Source organism: Loxodonta africana, chromosome 12 (assembly GCF_030014295.1).
Source record: "Loxodonta africana isolate mLoxAfr1 chromosome 12, mLoxAfr1.hap2, whole genome shotgun sequence".
Taxonomy (NCBI): domain Eukaryota; kingdom Metazoa; phylum Chordata; class Mammalia; order Proboscidea; family Elephantidae; genus Loxodonta; species Loxodonta africana.
In genome coordinates this window covers 72080013-72099971 of record NC_087353.1, presented here as the reverse complement: position 1 = coordinate 72099971, position 19959 = coordinate 72080013, and the positions used below count along the sequence as shown (strand labels likewise).

General features: G+C 41.3%; 1 protein-coding gene across 5 annotated transcripts in view; it reads left to right on the top strand.

Annotated features, from left to right (window-relative positions):
* PDXDC1 (pyridoxal dependent decarboxylase domain containing 1) overlaps window positions 1-19959 on the top strand; it is a 62817-nt gene that overhangs the window by 40605 nt on the left and 2253 nt on the right. For 4 of the 5 annotated variants that reach the window (XM_064295624.1, XM_064295626.1, XM_064295625.1 and 1 more), the window contains 11 exons: window positions 870-920; window positions 10933-10996; window positions 11992-12080; window positions 13243-13348; window positions 15009-15180; window positions 15810-15928; window positions 16244-16365; window positions 17304-17396; window positions 17485-17581; window positions 18393-18497; window positions 19018-19383. In XM_064295624.1, the coding sequence (XP_064151694.1) occupies window positions 870-920; window positions 10933-10996; window positions 11992-12080; window positions 13243-13348; window positions 15009-15180; window positions 15810-15928; window positions 16244-16365; window positions 17304-17396; window positions 17485-17581; window positions 18393-18497; window positions 19018-19277 (1278 nt within the window). In that variant the 3' untranslated portion in view covers window positions 19278-19383. Of the gene's footprint in view, window positions 1-869; window positions 921-10932; window positions 10997-11991; window positions 12081-13242; window positions 13349-15008; window positions 15181-15809; window positions 15929-16243; window positions 16366-17303; window positions 17397-17484; window positions 17582-18392; window positions 18498-19017; window positions 19384-19959 lie in introns of those variants that run through there. The other variant, XM_064295622.1, reaches the window with a different exon arrangement.

Here is a 19959-nt window from a genome sequence, read left to right as displayed (position 1 = left end):
CATCATCATCCTCATGGTAGCAGTTACTGAGCATTTCTCAGTGCCGAGCACCACGAAGCACTTCACATGCATCCTCTCACCGGAGCCCCAGAAGTTCACCAGATGGTGAGGTCCACTGATAACAACACACTGAGAAGCAGTTTCCATGAGGATCTATCCAATGTGCAATGTGTAGATACTATTTTTCTCCCCATAGCAAGGATTTAATGATTTAACTGGGATCGAGAGAGTAGTATGATGATGTTGATGCCGACGGTAGCCATCGCTTACATAATGCTTACTGTGTTCTAGGTTCTGTTGCTAAGCATTTAACATACATCAACTCTTTTAGTCTTCACAACATACCTGTAAGGTAGATACTATCCTCCTCATTTTATAGCTGAGGGAACTGAAACACAGATTTAATAACTTGTCCAATGTGATAGCTAGTAAGCGGTAGATTAAGTAACTTATCCGTGGCCCTACAGGTGGTCAGTGGCAGAGCCAGGTTTTGAACCTAGGTGTGACTGACTGCAGACCCATGCTGTTAACCATACTACTGTGCCATCTCATTTATCTTTGGTCCCCTTCCCCCAGTATCTAGTACTGCGCCTTGCACACATTTGTACTCAGTAGTTTTTGAATGAATGACTTATATTGTTAATATGACATTCACATAATGTCTCATTAGAAAAAGCTTTTCTTGAACCACTAAATGGAGCTTATAACTGAAAGGTTGGGGATTGTGTGCAGAGGTTGAAATGCCAAGATTGCCTTTTGCCTGCCTGAGATCCTTATTTGCAGACCTGCAAAGGCCCTTATGAAAATGGCTTATTAATTTGTTATGTCAGTCTAATGAAATTATATGAGCTGTTCCTTGTCACTTACAGAGTCAACGGTTGCAAGAAAGTTTGAAAAAAGTGGACCACATCAAAATCTTGGTATGGTACCTAATTCATCTGTTTTTGAAATGATCGATTTTTAACTTCAACAGCTTAGGATGATTTTCTCCAGATCTGATGCATTTCAGTGGAAATGTGGCAACTCCAGTAAAACCACATTCTGTGGAAAAGAGTTACATGTGTATTCAGGACCTCACTGCACAGTTAGCCCGAAGCCTAGAAATTTGTACTATACAACGTTTAAACTCCTACAGTGCCTTTCATATACGCCATTGGGAGTTTTATTGTTAGCAGTTTAGAATTGGACAAAGATTTTACCAACACCATTGAGTTCATCTACGCAAGGACTTTAGAACACTCATTTTCCTGAAATGAACAATGATATTGTCTCTCAGAATGCTTTGGGCGACTCTTTCTGAAATGTTCTGACACCAGAGTTTTCTTTTGCAAGGGTAAGGAAGAGAGAAGCAAGCATCCCTGTTCTTTTTTTCAATTGTACTTTAGGTGAAAGTTTACAGCTCAAGTTAATCTTTCATACAAAATTTTTTACACATATTGTCCTGTGACACTAGTTGCAGTCCCTACAATGTGACAGCATGCTCCCACTTTCCACCCCGAGTTTCCTGTGTCCATCCAACCAGCTCTTGTGGCTTCCTGCCTTCTCATCCTGCCTCCAGATAGGAGCCGCCACTTTGGTCTCCTGTATCTGCTTGAACTAAGAAGCACACTCTTCACGAGTATTTTATGTTTTGTAGTCCAGTCTAATCTTTGTCTGAAGAGTGGTCTTCAGGAATGATTTTAGTTCTGGGTTAACATAGCATCCGGGGCTGTGGTTTCGGGGGTTTCTCCAGTCTCAGTCAGACCATTAAGTCTGGTGTTTTTACGTGAATTTGAGTTCTATTCCACACTTCTCTCCTGCTCCGTCAGGGTCTCTCTGCTGTGTTCCCTGTCGGGGCAGTCATTGGTGATAACCGGTTACCATCTAGTTCTTCTGGTCTCAGGCTGGTGGAGTCTCTGTTTTATGTGGACCCTTTGTCTCTTGGGCTAATAGTTTCCTTGTGTCTTTAGTGTTCTTCATTCTCCTTTGCTCTAAGTAGGTTGCTCCAAATTGATGCATCTTAGATGGCCACTCTCAAGCTTTTAAGACCCTAGACGGCACTCACCAAAGTGGGATGCAGAACATTGTCTTAATAAATTTTGTTATGCCAGTTGACCTAGCTGTCCCCCGAAACCATGGTCCTCAGACCCCAGTCCCAGCCACTCTGTCCCACAAAGTGTTTGGTTGTGTTCAGAAAACTTACTAGCTTTTGCTTTAGTCCAGTTGTGCTGACTTCCCCAGTATGGTGTATTACATTGTCCTTCCCTTCACCTAACATGGTTCTTGTCTACTGTCTAGTTGGTGAATACCCCTCTCCCTCCTTCCCTACCTTCGTAACTATCCAAGAATGTTTTCTTCTGTGTTTAAACCTTTTCTTGAGTTTTCACAATAGCGGTCTTATACAATATTTGTCCTTTTGTGACTGACTAATTTCACTTAGCAGAGTGCCCTCCAGATTCATACATGTTGTGAAATGTTTCCTGGATTCATCATTGTTTTTTATCATTGTGTGTATGTAGCATATTTTGTTTATCCATTTCTCTATTAATGGGCACCTAGATTGTTTTCATCTTTTTTTGCTATGGTAAACAATGCTGCAGTGAACATGGGTGTGCATGTATCTATTCATGTGACCTCTCTTATTTCTCTAGGATATATTTCAAGGAGTGAAATTGCTGGGTCATATGATATTCTTATTTCTAGCTTTTTAAGGAAATGATTACATTCTTCAAATTGTGCAACCATTCTTGCTATCTTTTTCCAAATTATCCCACCACCAGGAATATCCATTCATTTCACACTAATCAAAAACTCCCTCTTTTCTCTTCCCTGGTTACCACTAATTTTTGTTTTCTACATGTTTATATCAGATAAGTGAAATCACAAAGTATTTGTCCTTTTGTGATTTATTTCATTAAGCGTAATGGTTTCTAGTTCATTTATGTTTTGGCATACATTAGGACTTCATACCTCTTTATAGCTGAGTAATATTCCATTGTGTATATATACCAAGGAGCCCTGGAGGCACAACAGTTAAGTGCTCTGCTTCTAATCAAAGGTCAGCAGTTTGAACTTACCAGCCACTCCATGGGAGAAAGACCTGGTGATCTGCTTCCATAAAGGTTACAACCAAGAGAACCCTATGGGACACTTCTTTTCTGTCACAAGGGGTCACTGTGAGTCGGAATCAACTTGATAGCACTCAACAACAACAGTAACAAAATGTGTACCACATTTTGTTTATCCATTCATCCTTTGTTTCCAACTTTTGGCTATTGTGACTAGTGCTGCAGTGAACCAGTGAACATTGGTATACATGTATCTGTTTGTGTTGCCGCTTTGAGGTGTCTTGGGTATACAGATTCTGATTTAAAGAGGTTCACTGGGTGTTTCTTTAACAATTCTACAGGGTGCAATTAAGTTTAAAAGTAATATTTGAGTTGGTCGGTTAATGCAGTTTATTTCTATGTTAGAACATGGTTAGGTGGAAGTCTGATATCATCATCATTATGCCTGAAAATCCCAAAATGCACCTCTAGGACAATTTACATGGTTTTGTGCTTACATCTCTACTAATTTTTAAGATTTTCTGTCTTTGGTGTTCTGCTATTTTCACTGTGATATACGGAAGTGATAATTTTTTTTTTTTTTTAATCCCGCTTGGGATTTATTTAACCTGAAGATTAATTATTTTAAAATCATTTCTGCAAAATTCACTTTTCAAATATGACCGCTTCCTAATTTTCTCTCGTCTTACCTTCTGGAACTTCGGTTAGCTGTGTATTGAATCTTGCCACTCCATATCCCATCAGTCTCTGATATTTCCCATCTCTTTATGTCTCCACTGCCTTTTGGTTAGTTTTTTCAGATCTATCTTTGAGTTTAGTAGCTTCCTCTTGCCTCTAATCTGCTGTTTAGCCCATTCATTGTGTTTTTAATTTCATTGACTTTTTTTTTCATTTAAGGATGTTCTCTTTAGTTCTTTTGTAAATCATTCTCTCTTTTGAAACCATCTTTTTTTTTTAAATAATATTTAATTGCGTTTTAGGTGAAAGCTTACCAGCAGATTAACAATTTTTATACAAATTGTTCTGTACCATTGGTTAAAATTTTCACAATGTGTCATCATTTACATTATTTCCATTCTGTTTGTTCTGTTTTCGTTGATTTAGCTTCCCTTCCCCTCCTTGCTTTCTTGTATTTGATTTTTGGTAAATGTTGACAATTTGGTCTTGTATAGTTAATTGTTTAAGGGAGCACATTTACTCATGGGTGATACTGTTTATTTTATAAGCAAATCTATTATTTGACTGAAAGGTGACCTCCAGAAATAGCCTCAGTTCCAAGTTAAAAGGGTATTTTAGGGTGATAGTCTCAGGGAGGTTCCTCTAGTCCTGTTGGTCCAGTAGGCCTGGCCATTTTTAGGAATTAGAGTTTTGTTTCACATGTTTCTCATATTCTATCCAGGACCTTCTATTGTGCTTCCGGTCAGAACAGTTAGTAGTGGTAGCAGGGCACCATCTAGTTCTCAGGTTAGAGGAGGCTGTTGTTTGTGTGGGCTCTTAGCCCTGTGGACTAGTTACTTCTTTGAGCCTTTGATTTCCTTCTTTCTCTTTTGCTCTGTACAAGTAGAGACCAATAGTTGTGTCTTAAATGGCCACACCCAAGCTTTTAAGACCTCAGGTGCTACTCACCAAACTAGGATGTAGAACATTATCTTTATGAACTGTGTTATGCCAGTTGACTAAGCTGTCCCCCAAGACTGTGGTCCTAAGCCTTTTAACCCAGTAAACCAATCCCTTGAACTTGGATATGTCTAGGAAGCCTCTGTAATTACCCTTATGTGCTTTGTTATATATGTGGATATATATGCAGCCACACAAACATGTATATACATATACCTACAGATACACCATACGTGCACGTGCATTTACTTACATATGCATTCTGGTACACATATATGCATACATACCTTCCCATGTAACCACACACATATTTTTTGGTTGTTATTACTGTTGTTGCAGAATTGTATGTTATAGCACTTACCAAAATTGTCCCTTTTTCTTGTGTACTTCTTAGTGTCTTTATTTACTTGGTCAAGTTGTGCTGACTTCATTCTATTTGGGATTGCCTTCCCCATCACCAAAAGTAACAAGTGTCTACTGTCTAGAAAGTGATTCCCCCTCCCTCTCACTCCCATTCCTTGTAACCATCAAAGATCTTTGCTTTCTGTGTGTATATCTATTCTTGACTTTTTATAATAGTGGGACCATACAATATTTGTCCTTTTGTGATTGATTTATTTCACTCAGTAGGATGTCCTCCAGATTCATCCATGTTGAAAGATGTTTTGCTGACTCCTTATTATTTGTTATAGTCACATAGCATTCCATTGAATGTACGTACCACAATTAATTTATCCATTCATCCATTGTAGGGCACTTAGGTTGTTTTCATCTTTTTGCTGTTGTGAATAATGCTACAGTAAACATAAGTGTGCATATATCTATTTGTGTCACTGTTCTTATCTCTCTTGGCTATATACCTAGGAGTAGGATAAAAAAAAAAAAAAAAAAAACCCACGTGGATCATAAGGTATTTTTATTTCTAGCTTTTTGAGGAAGCACCAAACCATTTTCCTTAGTGGTTGTACCATTTTAGAATCCCACCAGCAGTGCGTAAGAGTTCCAGTCTTCCCACAATGTTGTCAGCATTTGTTTTCTTGTTTTTTGGATTATTGCCGTTTTTGCAGGGGTGACGTGGTATTTCGTTGTAGTTTTGATTTGCATATCTCTAATGGCTAATTGTTCTATTAGTATCTCAGTTTTGAGGGGCACAAATTGTTCTCTCAATTGTGTCTGTAGGCTAGGAATTTTTTTTTTTCTTGTAGGAATTGTATGCAGCCTGAGTTGTGGAAGTATGACTTGCATTTGTTTCTGCTACATGTTTCAGGAGTTTGACTGACCTGGCTCCATTTATCTATGTTAATTTCACAGCTCTAGGAGTCTTACACCACATAGGATATCAAACCCAAGTGTAGTGCACACCTGACATTTTGATTTCTTGTGAGAATTTTTTCTTCCAGGGCCTTAGGCAGAGTTAAGATTTCTTGCTGGGCAATGGATAGAATTTTTCTATTCTTCCTTTCATAAGAGGTATTTTTCAGGGGTCCTGGTTTTATGCAAGATGTTTAATAACTCTGCAAACTCACCATCTCTCTTGGTCCCAAGACTTTGTCTCCAGTCCCTCCCATTGGCATTAAAACTCAAGACTAGCAATTAAAGCCAAATTCCAGGCCCCATACATGTTTATCCTGCCCAGCCCCTGCAGCTGAGCTTACACATTTTCCAGTTTTCTTTTCATTTCTGGACTTAGCTTTTTTGTGCACCTAGCAATAGTTTAAACTTTTTTTTGGTTATCAGTTATATTTAATCCAACATTTCAGGTATTTAGAACTGATGACTTCAGTGTTAGCTTAGTCTACCATGTTGCTAGAACCAGAAATTTATATATATCACCCTATACAATATTTCTTAAGGAGCCCTGTACAGTATTTTTTTTTTTTTTAATTTTATTGTGCTTCAAGTGAAAGTTTACAAATCAAGTTGGACTCTCATATAAAAATTTATAAACACCTTGCTATATATGCCTGATCACTCTACCCCTCAATGAGACATTACACTCCTTCCCTTCACTCTCTTTTCGTGTCCACTCGGCCAGCTTCTGACCCCTCTACCCTCTCATCTCCCCTTCAGACAGGAGATGCCAACATAGTCTCATGTGTTTACTTGATCCAAGAAGCTCATTCTTCACCAGTGTCATTGTCTATCCCATCGTCCAGTCCAATCCCTGTCTGAAAAGTTGGCTTTGGGAGTGGTTCCTGGCTTGGGCTAACAGAAGGTCTGAGGACCATGACTTCTGGGGTCATTCTGGTCTCAGTCAGACCATTAAGTCTGGTCTTTTTACAAGAATTTGGGGTCTCCATCCCACTGCTCTCCTGCTCCCTCAGGGGTTCTCTGTTGTGTTCCCTGTCAGGACAGTCATCAGTTGTAGCCAGGCACCGTCTAGTTCTTCTGGTCTCAGGCTAATGTAGTCTCTGGTTTATGTGGCCCTTTCTGCTTCTTGGGCTCATAATTACCTTGTGTCTTTGGTGTTCTTCATTCTCCTTTGCTCCAGGTAGATTGAGACCAATTGATGCATATTAGATGGGCACTTGCTAGCGTTTAAGACCCCAGATGCCACTTTCTAAAGTGGGATGCAGAATGTTATCTTAATAGATTTTATTATGCCAGTTGACTTAGATGTCCCCTGAAACCATGGTCCCCAAACCGCTGCCCTTGCTACGCTAGCCTTTGAAGCGTTCAGTTTATTGAGGAAACTGTTTTGCTTTTGGTTTAGTCCAGTTGTGCTGACCTCTCCTGTATTGTGTGTTGTCTTTCCCTTCACCTAAAATAATTCTTATCTACTATCTAATTAGTGAAAACCCCTCTCCCACCGTCCCTCCCTCCCCCGTCTTGTAACCATCAAAGAATATTCTCTTCTCTGTTTAAACTATTTCTCGAGTTCTTATAATAGTGGTCTCATAAGTATTTGTCCTTTTTCAGCTGACTAATTTCACTCAGCATAATGCCTTCCAGATTCCTTCATGTTATGAAATGTTTCACGGATCCATCATTATTCTTTATCAATGTGTAATATTCCATTGTGTGAATATACCCATAATTTATTCATCCATTGATGGGCACCTTGGTTGCTTCCATCTTTTTTCTAGTGTAAACAGCACTGCAGTGAACATGGGTGTGCATATATCTGTTCATGTAAAGGCTCTTATTTCTCTAGGATATATTCCAAGGAGTGGGATTGCTGGATCGTATGGTAGTTCTAGTTTTTTAAGGAAGCGCCAAATTGATTTCCAAAATGGTTGTACCATTTTACATTCCCACCAGCAGTGTATAAGTGTTCCAGTGTCTCCACAACCTCTCTATTATGTTTTTGTATTAATGCCAGCTTGTTGGAGTGAGATAGAATCAGGTTGTAGTTTTGATTTGCATTTCTCTAATGGCTAATGATCATGAGCATTTCCTCATATATCTGTTAGCTACCTGAATGTCTTCTTCAGTGAAATGTCTGTTCATATCCTTTGCCAATTTTTTTATTGGGTTGTCTTTTTGTATTTGAGTTTTTGCAGTATCATGTAGATTTTAGAGATCAGATGCTGATCGGAAATGTCATAGCTAAAAACTTTTTCCCAGTCTGTAGGTAATCTTTTTCTTCTTTTGATGAAGTCTTTGGATGAGCATAGGTGTTTGATTTTTAGGAGCTCCCAGTTATCTGGTTTCTCTTCTGCATTGTTAGTAATGTTTTGTACACTGTTTATGCCATTTATTAGGGCTCCTAGCATTGTCCCTATTTTTTCTTCCATGATCTTTATCGTTTTAGATTTTATATTTTGACTTAGTTTATGTGCATGGTGTGAGGTATGGGTCTTATTTCTTTTTTTTTGCAGATGGATATCCAGTTATGCCAGCACAATTTGTTAGAAAGACTGTCTTTTCCCCATTTAACTGACTTTGGGCCTTTGTCAAATATCAGCTTCTCATATGTGGATGGATTTATGTCTGGATTCTGAATTCTGTTCCATTGGTCTATGTATCTGTTGTTGTACCAGCACCAGCCTGTTTTGACTACTGTGGCAGTATAATAGGTTCTAAAATCAGGTAGAGTGAGGCCTCCCACTTTGTTCTTCTTTTTCAGTAATGCTTTACTTATCCAGGGCCTCTTTCCCTTCCATATGAAGTTGGTGATTTGTTTCTCCATCTCATTAAAAAATGTCATTGGGGTTTAGATGGGAATTGCATTGTATCTATAGATGGCTTTTGGTAGAATAGACATTTGACAATGTTAAGTCTTCCTATCCATGAACAAGGTATGTTTTTCTACTTATGTAGGTCTCTTTTTTTTTTTTTTTTCTGGGTTTAGGTCTCTTTTGGTTTCTTGCAGTAGTGTCTTGTAGTTTTCTATGTATAGGTCTTTTACATCTCTAGTAAGATTTATTCCTAAGTATTTTGTCTTCTTGGGGGCTACTGTAAATGGTATTGATTTGGTGATTTCCTCTTCAATATTCTTTTTGTTGGTGTAGAGGAATCCAACTGATTTTTGTATGTTGCTCTTATATCCTGACACTCTGCTGAACTCTTAGTTTTAGTAATTTTCTAGAGGATTTTTTAGGGCTTTCCGTGTATAAGATCACATCATCTGCAAATAGAGATACTTTTACTTCTTCTTTACCAATCTGGATGCCCATTATTTCTTTATCTAGCCTAATTGCTCTGGCTCAGACCTCCAGCACAATGATATACAGTGTTTCTTAAGATTGAACTGTTAAGCACATGACTGCTAACCAAAAGGTTGGCAGGTCGAACACATCCAGCCACTCAGCAGGAGAAAGACCTGGAGATCTGCTCCCATAAAGATTACACCTACAAATAGCTCTGGGGTATTTCTACTCTGTCACGCAAGATTGCTATTAGTCAAAAATTGACTCAACAGCACCTAACAACAACACAGTGTTTCTTATGCACACTGACATTTGAGACCATTGAGCTCAAAGAAAGAAAGAAACAGACGATAATCTATATATAGAAGTCTTGGCATTCAGATCATTCTGACTTATCCTAATCAAGGATGGGGGAATTAGAGATTTTTGTTGACTTTTTTGTTCCTTCTTGCTTGTTGTACTCATTTCATTCTATTTCAATATTATGACCCTGTAACTTTATGTGAGAAAGCACTTAGTATAGGAACTGGCTCAGTAAATAATTGGCAGGTTTGAATATAAATCTTGCTTGATATGAACCACATACACACGGTCCTTTGACAAGTTAGTAGAGAAGATTCTGAGCCAACTACTTCATGTCTTTCCCAAGTTAGCTTTCCTGTCGTGACCATACTAATGAGTCACCACACTCAGAGCCTTGTAACAGTCTTGGTTTTGTGACTGGAATTATAATACTAGAATTGTTGACTGCCTAGAGATCTGCTTCCTGAGGTGTACCCCGCCCCCCCCCCAAAAAAGTACCACAAAGTCTGTGAGGGGCATTCCTGCTCCATTTGTGTCCTGACCCCATGACAGAGCTGACAGCTGACTATATATTTGTTCAGTGGAGAGCATGAACTTAGTGGGGGATGATCTCAATGCAATAAATGTTTTCATCTGTTTATGAAATCCATTAATGAAACTAGTTGTTTGGTGCCCAGGTCAGCGATTTAGAAAATTCAGTTCTGGCCGCGGTTATCTACATTGCCAGCAGGACCCGTGTCCTGAAAGTTTCATGAGAGGAAAGTACTTGTTCTCTTTTTTTGCTATGAGTAGAGGAAGTTCCAGTCCATCCTCCTTGGTTATTATAATCTCTAGAATTCTTGAAAGCATTGGCTCTCTTAAGCACCGATTCTCTTTTCCCTTTTCATTGTCTTCTTTGATCCTGATATGTTGTTGGGTGCCGTTGAGTTGATTTTCAATTCAAAGCGACCCCATGTGACAGAATAGAACTGCCCCATAGGGTTTTCTAGGCTGTAATCTTTACAGGAGCAGACTGCCAGGTCTTTCTCCTCCAGAGCCTCTGGGTAGGTTCAAACAGCCAACCTGGGTTAGCAAGTCTGGGTTAGCAGACCAATGAGACCTGTATTTATCCATTATTATTAAAATTTCCTTCTGTTTTAGTTTCAGTATACCAGTGTAAAATTTTTAATTAATCTTATAATTCAACAGTGGACTGTTGGAACTGGTTCATAGTTATTTTTAAGAATTTTACTAAACCCTTGAGTTTTGTTTCTCTAGCAACTAAAATTAACCTTTGGACTTTTTTATGCATTTGTTAACAAAAATGTAGCATCTCTTTTTCAAACTCACTGTGTGGGGAATTTACTCAGTAATATCAGACTTCCATTTTTCAGGTGGAAGATGAGTTCAGCTCCCCGGTAGTGGTGTTCAAATTTTTCCAGGAATTACCAGGCTCAGGTAAGCTCCATACATCCCACACACCCTCATCCCACCATTCTCCACATGGCAGGTAGAGTGAGCTTGTTAAAGAGGAAGTCATATGGTGTCACTTCCCTGCTCAGAGCCCTCCAGTATCTTACTCTTTGTGTTGACTAAGGTCCAGACTCTGCCATGCCTCATAAAGCCTGCATGTTCCAGCCCCTGTTGTGCTCTTTTGCCACTTACCCTCTCAGCCATTGTGCTTTAGTCATACTGATCTTCTCTGAGTTCATAGAACACACTCTGCTCTTTTTTAGTATAAGGCCTTTATACTTGCTTTTCTTCTTGTCTCAGACACATTCCTGTAGCTCTCCTTACAGCTGGTTCCTTCCTGCCATTTAGGTCTCAAGTAAATGTCGACCTCCTTCGCTGTCTGTCGTGTCTAAAGTGACTCCATCATATCATATCAGAGCCCCTGCCTTTTTTCGTGGCACTAACAACAATATAGAGCAATTTTCTTTCTTTGTTATGGTCTGTTTGCTCGACTAAAATGTAAACTCCAAGATGACTACAACTTTGTCCGCCTTATTTACAGTCTACCCCAAGGGCTTAGCAGTGTCTGGTGTGAGCTGGTGTTTGAGCCATTCAAAGAGTGAAGGACTAAATCTGTTGTGAAGCCTTATTTTCATGCTGTTGGGTACCCTGATTTACCTGGCAGAGTGCTTGGTAGAGCAGTTGTTAATTTATAACTTTACACTTTGGTTTTCTCTTGAAATTCCTTGAAAGAAAACTTTTTTTTTTTTTTTACATGAAATTAAGAATTCTACTTGTGTGAATGTATTCAAGTGTTATATTTTTCATGAGAAAAAAAAGTGTGGAACCTTGAAACCCTGTCAGATATACATTTGATTTCAGTAATATCTGAGAATATTCTCTTGGGAATATTGGGACCTAAGTGAAATGGTACTGGAGGGGTGTTTGTTTGATGAGCTGTGTTTCTGGGAGTGACGACTCTTTCTGTGTTCTGGGGTCAGATCCAGGGCTTAACGCTGTACCAGCACCCAACATGGCACCTTCAACAGTCAGCCAGGAGAGGCACTCCTGTGATGCTCTGAATCGCTGGGTAAGGATGGCACTCCTCTGCCTTTTCTTTTACATCCAAAGCATTGGCACCTGACCATCAGAACCATGGTTTTAGATAAAGCATTGTTATGGGTAGGAAGTCAGGGAGTACCTGCGAAGGCGCTGGGTTCCCTTCTTAGATCACTACCTCACACCCTGTGTGACCGTTTCCTTGCTGCTATGTAAGGCTGTGAAGGAGCCCTGGCGGCACAGAGGTTAAAAGCTTGGCTGCTAATCAAAAATCCGGCAGTTCAAGTTCACCAGGCACTTCTTGGAAACCCTGTGGGGCAGTTCTACTCTGTCCTGTAAGGTCGCTGAGTCAGAATCGACTCCACAGCAGTAGGTTTGTTTTGGTTGTTTTTTTTGGAAGGCTGTAAAACAGCATGCAGAATAGTTACCGTAGTGCAGCTGCTTTGGAGCCCTGATGAGCGCTCTTAGCAGCATCAGAAGGCACATAAGCCAGAGCCCCTGAACACCTTTGTCAGCCTGCAGCATCAGCAGTCTTCATGGTCAGCCACCTTGTGACACCAAAATTGTACCTGGCGGATTTTAGCCTAAAGTAGGTGTTCTAAACAACATTACCACAGCAGTATTAATCTTAGCAAAACTTTGAATGTGCCCAACCTAGGGTATCTGGTAAATAAGTTACGTTACATCCATACACTGGAGTTCAAAACAGTCATTGAAAACATGTAGCTGAATGTTTAAGGCAGAAGCGAATGATCATTATAAATGCAGGCAACTCAACAGTGGGTAGAATTTCCCATTTTTTAACAATAAAATATATGCACGCGCACACACACACACCCACACCCCAACTCCCACCTAGAGGCAGTGTACCAAAATGTCAAGAGTGGGTATTTCTGAGTGGTGTAGTATGGATAATTTTTATTATTTGCGTTTACTTGTATTTCCTAGGTTTTTCTCCAGTGAACTTACATTTTTTCTTTAATGAGAAAAAAATGTAAAATTTACTGTTTTAAAAAAGAAAGTGCTATAAGTATTCAAAGAGAATCAAAAGGTGAAACGAGCCCTCTGAGATCCTCTTCGGTCTGGGGCTGAGTTGGTGAGGGCGGGTCTGGAAGAAGACTTTCGGCTCTCTTGGTGCTGGGGTGCTGGAGCTGCTGGGGTGCTGGAGCGTGTTCACCCGTCTTTCCCTGCAGCTGGGAGAACAGCTGAAGCAGCTGGTGCCGGCGAGCGGCCTCACTGTCATGGACCTGGAAGCGGAGGGCTTGTGTTTGCGGTTCAGCCCTCTGATGACAGCAGCAGGTAACTGTCTCAGTGGATTTCCTTCCTCCGGGGCGCTTTTGTTTTGGTGAGGCACAGTTACAGGTCTGTTACACCCCAGGCTGTCGGGATTGTCCAGCTTCCACTTATGGTATTCTGTTCTGTCATTACCAGCATCTTTTTTTGGAGAGGCTTTTTGTTTTGTGCTGAGTTTAGGTAGATTTGCTTCTAATGTAAGTTCTTAGAGAATCAGTCTCCTGAAGTCAGTTGAATTCCTGTGTTTTGATAGCTTATGGACCATTGGTTTTCTCTCCCAGTGGTTCTCAGTCCTGACTGCACATTAGAATTGCCTTGTGGTGGGTGCTTAGAATTCCCTCTGGCTGGGCCCCACCCACAGAGATCCTGATGTAATTGATCTGGGGCTCTGTGAGTCGGAATTGACCCGATGGCAATGGATTTGGTTTTTTTGCTGTTGTTGTTGGGAGTGGAGCCTGGGCCCCTCTATTCTTAAAAACCTCCCTGTTGATTCTAATAGGCCAGCAAAGGTTAAGAAGCCACTGTTTGAGATACTTGAAAAAGCAGGGTAGGTGTGGTTTGAGGCATTTAAGAAAGTAGTGTAGCTGTGCGTGGGCTTTTATGACTGAAAATCAGTCACTGCATAACCATGGGGCCTTGAGCAAGGTCCTTGATCTCCAGACTTGTTTCACACTTAAAAAAAAGAGATTACTAATACTTCATGTGATGTGAAAATGAAAACATGATCATGTATATATGCAGTACCTTATGTAGTGCTTGGCATATACTAAGCACTTAAATATAAAAATAAGCTGCAAAAAATAAAGTAAAAATTCGGTTGTGCTTTTTTTGTGAGGTAATTTAAACATTTTCAGAAAATGTTTGATGCTTGTAACAGTTTTGCAAAAATATTTCCTGAATGACCTCAAAGTAGGAAAAGAAAAGTATTACTCCCTTGCTCTGCAAAGAAAAAGTCATCATGATAAAGATTGCTGGTGGTCTCAGAGGGTCTTCTAGTCTCTGTTCCTACTGTGCAGTGTGGCCTTGCCTTCTCCCCCTCACCCCAGAGGCCGAGGACACCCTGTGGCACCATATACTGAGGCTTAGTAAAACCATACAGCGTTTGGATTGAAGGAAGCAAGGGAGTAGTCATGTTGCCAACCCTCTTGGAGCCCCGATGCCCTGAGACTTCCCAAGCTCTGAGCTGCAGGAATGGATACTCGGTCCTCACCACCCTGACCCTCCTGCCCTCCCGCCACAAATCCACCAAAGCACTTCCCTTCTTTCAGTCATGTTAATGTAAAGAGAGAACCGAGTGGTTGCCTTTCTGTGTTTAACCTGTGATGTGATGTTTATAACCTGACTGAAGCAGATTCTTTCTGTCAGAAAAATCTCATTTCTAATAGTGTTACACTGTGTTTTAAACTGGAGGCGTAAATCCTACCTTCTCTGTAAGAAAACACTGTCTTTATGCCTGAAGCAGTCTGCTAAGTTAATTTTTAACATCTGATACTTCCATATCTAGATTTAGCAGTTTTTTTTTTTTTTTTTAAAGCTTCTCAGCTCCAGCTAATTGGATGTACTTAGAGCTTTTGCCCTTTCTGGTAGCAGAAATGGGAACCCTGGCCACTGTCCTTTTTCAGTCATTCCTTAAGCATCTGTCCTAACATTCTGTGAATGCTTTCAGCTTTAGGAACTCGGTGTGAGGATGTGGATCAGCTTGTCACCTGCATAAAAAGCAAGCTGCCGGTTCTGACCTGTACGCTGCAGTTGAGAGAAGAGTTCAAGCAGGAAGTGGAAGGAACGTCAGGCCTCTTACACGTGGATGACCCTAACTGGCCTGGAATCGGGGTTGTCAGGTAAGTTTCAGCCAGCCATGGGGTGTACAGAACATGGATGGGTCGTTTTGCAAATAAGCTTAGAAATCCGGTGTGGACATCTGGAGGCACAGTAAACACATCTAATGAAAATTCATCTCGATTTTCTGGGCATTTAAAAAGCACAGTGCAGCAAGCAATGGGGCCCACCATTTGCTCGGTGAGCATGTGGCCCCCTTCAGGTAGGACTCGCTGTATGTCATGTCTTTTTATGCCAACTCTTAAGTTACTAGGAGGAGACGGTAACTGACAAATCAGTAAGAAAAAGAACTCAGTGTCCCGGCGAGAGAAAACTCCGTCTTCTCTCGTTCCGTCTGAGCAGTCTATCCATGCTGCTTCCTGTCTCCTGCAAGGATGAGGCAAGTCCCCTTTATTTTAATATTGCAAATGATGAGACTTTCAGGCCTCACCTCTTTCTAAATTTCATGGGTCTACATAAAGACTTAGGCTTTCCTTGTGATAGTCTTGAAAGTGCTAGGTCTTAAGACACTATCAGTGGCTCCACTGCCCATTTGTCTTGTTTGAAGTTCTTCCATTCCACCTAATCCTATATCTGAAGAGACGTTTGATCTCTGTAGATTGAAACACTGTTGTTTTGATATTGTTTATAGGTATGAACATGCTAATGATGATAAAAGCAGTTTGAAATCAGATCCTGAAGGGGAAAAAATCCATGCTGGACTCCTGAAAAAGTTAAATGAACTGGAATCTGACCTTACGTTTAAAATGGGTAACTACTACTTTTATAAGTCAGTGGTGACTTTTGGAAGGACATTTTTTAACTGGCTTAAAGGAAAATGGGTTTCTCTCTTTCGGGGAAACTCTGGTTTTGTTCCAGGTGGAGGTGGAGTTCTTCTGGGGGCAGACATCATCCTTCTCCCTCTGCAGCCCCTCAGGGGCTTCCCCTCACCTTATGAGAACCATTTTCCTCCCCCAGTAAAGGAGACTCCTTTTGCATTGTCACCCTGTTGCACAGGAAAGCAGGGCTGTGTCTGACTCATGAGAGGATTTGGGAACCGAGTCTGTCTGTTGTTTCTTCCTGCAGGCCCCGAGTATAGAAGTATGAAGAGCTGTATTTACATTGGCATGGCCAGTGATGACATAGATGTTTCCGAACTAGTGGAGACCATTGCAGTCACAGCCCGAGAAATTGAGGAAAACTCAAGGGTCTGTAAGACTCATCAGCATTCCGTTCCTTTTCTGAGCTTTCCCAGCTGACTAGCTGGGGTCATGAAGGAAGAAGCTACCCTTGGAAATGTCTGTTCCTTCATTCTCCCCACCCCCCACCCCCACCCTCGCAATTTTAAATGCTTCCTGTGAACTAGGTAGTGTACAGGCATTAGAAATACAAGTTCCTTCGACATAGTCCCTGAGCTTACAAGCCATTGGGGGAAAGAGATACATATTACCAAGTGATGTCATAAATGCTATGAAAAAGAATTTTTTTTAAGCATTAAAGAAGACACAGTCAGCTCTGCCTGACAAGGTCAGGGAAGACTTCCTGATTGGAGCTGGGTCCAGAAGAATGAATGAGGACAGGGATTTCAGTAATGCAGCTTCCCAGCAGTAACAGACCAGCTTTTATCAGCCAGTTGGCATGGAGAACCAGGCCACAAAGCTTGAGGGATGCTCTCCATACTAGACGTTTGATTCACTAGCAATCACTCAAACAGAAAAAGGACCACAGCCGGACTAGTCAGAGAAGAGTCAGAAATGTGTCATGTGATTCGTTTTTGGTGTAGGGGTGGGGAAGGGGAGGAAATTTGAAAATGAGGCTGAAGGAGCCAGCTTTATTCATCCATGGGTGGACTTCTTAAGATCCTTCCAAACCCAACTCTATTCTGGCTTCATTTCCACGAATGTTGAGCAGTGTGTCTCTGTCCTGTTGACATGGCATTCAGAATGTAGGTACGATTATCCTTCTCCTCCCTGTTCCCTAGCAAAAGAGGCTAGTATGTCTGCCTAGGCCTCCTTGAGCATTTTAAAAATGCAGAATTTTATTTATTGACATGCTTTTGAAAAATGACCCAGCGCTGTGTTAATAGTTCTTCTAGACTCCAGGCAAGCAGCTTAGATGAGTAATGCCATTCTTGGTTTTCTCACAGCTTCTGGAAAACATGACTGAAATTGTTAGGAAGGGAATTCAGGAAGCTCAGGTTCAACTGCAGAAGGCAAATGAGGAACGGCTTCTGGAAGAGGTGAGGCTGCAGATTGGACTTCCCAGCTGGCATCAGGCTGGAAGTGGACTGGACAAGATGACCTTGAGTAACATGTTATGTTTTGCAGGGAGTGTTACGGCAGATCCCTGTAGTAGGATCCGTGCTGAATTGGTTTTCTCCATTACAAGCTTCACAAAAGGGAAGAACTTTTAACTTAACAGCAGGTAGGACTAGACTGGCCCTGATGTCATTAACAGGAGAGTTTTGACCAAATGCTTTTGGGTTTCAGTTTCTTATCACTGTGCCAGGAATCTATGGAGATAAGACTTGTCTGCTCCCGTCTCCCGCCTGACTGCTGAAATAGTACAAAAGCAGATATCCGTTCCCTGTAGCAAGCAGACGCGTCTTCCTTGAATCCATGAGCAACACTTTTGTTCATTCTGCTGTTCAGATCCTCAAGACACTGTGTCTTGGGTGTTTTGGTTCAGCATTTGCCTCAGCAACGGGCTGCTTTTAAAAGATTGCATGAGCACTGAAACATTTAATTTCAAACCAAGCAACCAGCAAATATTAACAGTTGCTGAGACTTGGAGATAATATTAAACTACATGACTCCTCTTTTCTTTGGTGTTCTATCCAGGAAGTAATTTCCTAAACCTGAGGTCCGTTCCATTATTCTTCCCCAGGAAATAATGACTACACTCTCATATGATAGAAAAAATAAATCTGATTTTTCATCAGCCAAACCTCACCCTTTGGCAAAGAGGCATCCATTTCTTGTTGCTAAAATTCAGTTCCCTGTTGGGCCTGGCTCCCTAGACATGCTGTGCCACACTGCTGGGTGTGTGTCCTCAGCTGTACTCAGGGTTCTTGAGAGTGGAAGGACAAAGCACCCCAGCAGGGTTGGGGGTCACGAGCATAGCTGTGGTACATTTCAAGAGCTGAGTGGCTAAAAGAAGCTTATTAACAAGGCTGAGGTGAGGGCACCCTGTGCCAAGAACTACCACTTACCCCGCTCCTTACTTTTTCCCGAAGGCTCTCTGGAGTCCACAGAACATACATACGTCTCCAAAGTACAAGGCACAGGAGTGACACCGCCTCCAACCCCCTCAGGCACTCGCTCTAAACAAAGACTTCCAGGTACATAATTAACACTGGAAAAAATCAGTTGGACTTCTCTTGGGAAAACAGACCTTTGTGTCACGTAACGGTTTTCCCCCAAGTTTGCTGTTACTTGCATTCCTTTGTTTTCTTGGGTCTTTAACCCAGAGTCCTATTCTTTATCTCAGACCACCTATCACTGTTTCATTAAGTAACCATTTCAGTAGTCGAGGGATTTAGCGTTGAAGAGCCCTCGTGTACTTCAAGGGGGAAACTGAGGTCTTGAGAGATGACATTACATCTCACTGTGGTGTTTGCTATCCTGAGCTTTTCTTAAGGTTACCTCAAAAGTCCCCAGCCTTGGGGCACGTGAATGCCATGATATCAGCGCTCATTTCTCTCCCATCCCGTAAAAGGCTTCAGAGCCAGTAATTCTAGGGATTTCTGCTGAAGAAGTTAGAACTAAACAAAGCAATTCCTCATTGCACAGAGAGTTTTTGTTGCAGAAGTGGCCCTCGTTGTGCTGTCAAGTGCGCTGTTCACCCAATCTTTCTTCTAGGCCAGAAGCCTTTTAAAAAGTCGCTACGTGGCTCAGATGCAATGAGTGAGACAAGCTCAGTCAGTCACATTGAAGACTTAGAAAAGATGGAGCAACTGTCCACTGGGCCAGAGCAAGACACCCCAGAGGCCAACAGCCCTGAGCAGCACCCCGGGGCTCCCAGCCCTCAGGAAGCAGACCAGGCTGAGGCCCTCCAGGAGAAGGCCCAGCACCCAAAAGATGACTGCCCACAGGCAGAAGAACTGGAGAGCTTAAGATAAAAGTCAGTGTTGGGTTTGAGACTGTACTGAATATTGTTGCAGGGATGATGAAGTTATATTGAAAATGTGAACTGTGCCACATCCTAATACATAGGAATTACTGTTATTTTGCGTAGTGGGTTTTTGCACAGACATGTGTCTGAAAGCCAGGTGTTCTAGATGGGCAGTCGACGTGTTTAATTTTATGTGTATGTAGAAAAACACTCGTTTCTGTCCCATCCAACTATAATAATTCCATTTTCCCCCTAAATTACCATAAACACTTTTTAGTCACAAAAAACACTTAGAATTTCAAGTGCCTGCCACTTGAAACACTTGCTCTTACTTAAGTATAAGTTCTTAGGTTGCACATAATAACTTTTTGGTAAATCAGCTTCTTCAGAACTCTCCGGGTTGTCTGCTGGACTTCTGCAGAAAAGGGGCAGACAGCATTGTTTGCCACCTGTCTTATTTGGTGTTTAGTTAGATCAGGTTGCAATATGCAACTGGATTATGTTTGGCTTAATGGAGAAGGGGCTTCAATAGGTTTGTAAATAAGAGTGTCAGAAGCCCTCTCCTGCCATCCCCAATTGCTGCTTTTCCTGGAGACTTAAGTAAGGACTGTGTCCACTCAAGCTTTGGCAGAGTTACCAAGCAAGTCAGGCTGGACAGCACTTCTGTGAGCAAGCAACTTTCCTCTGCC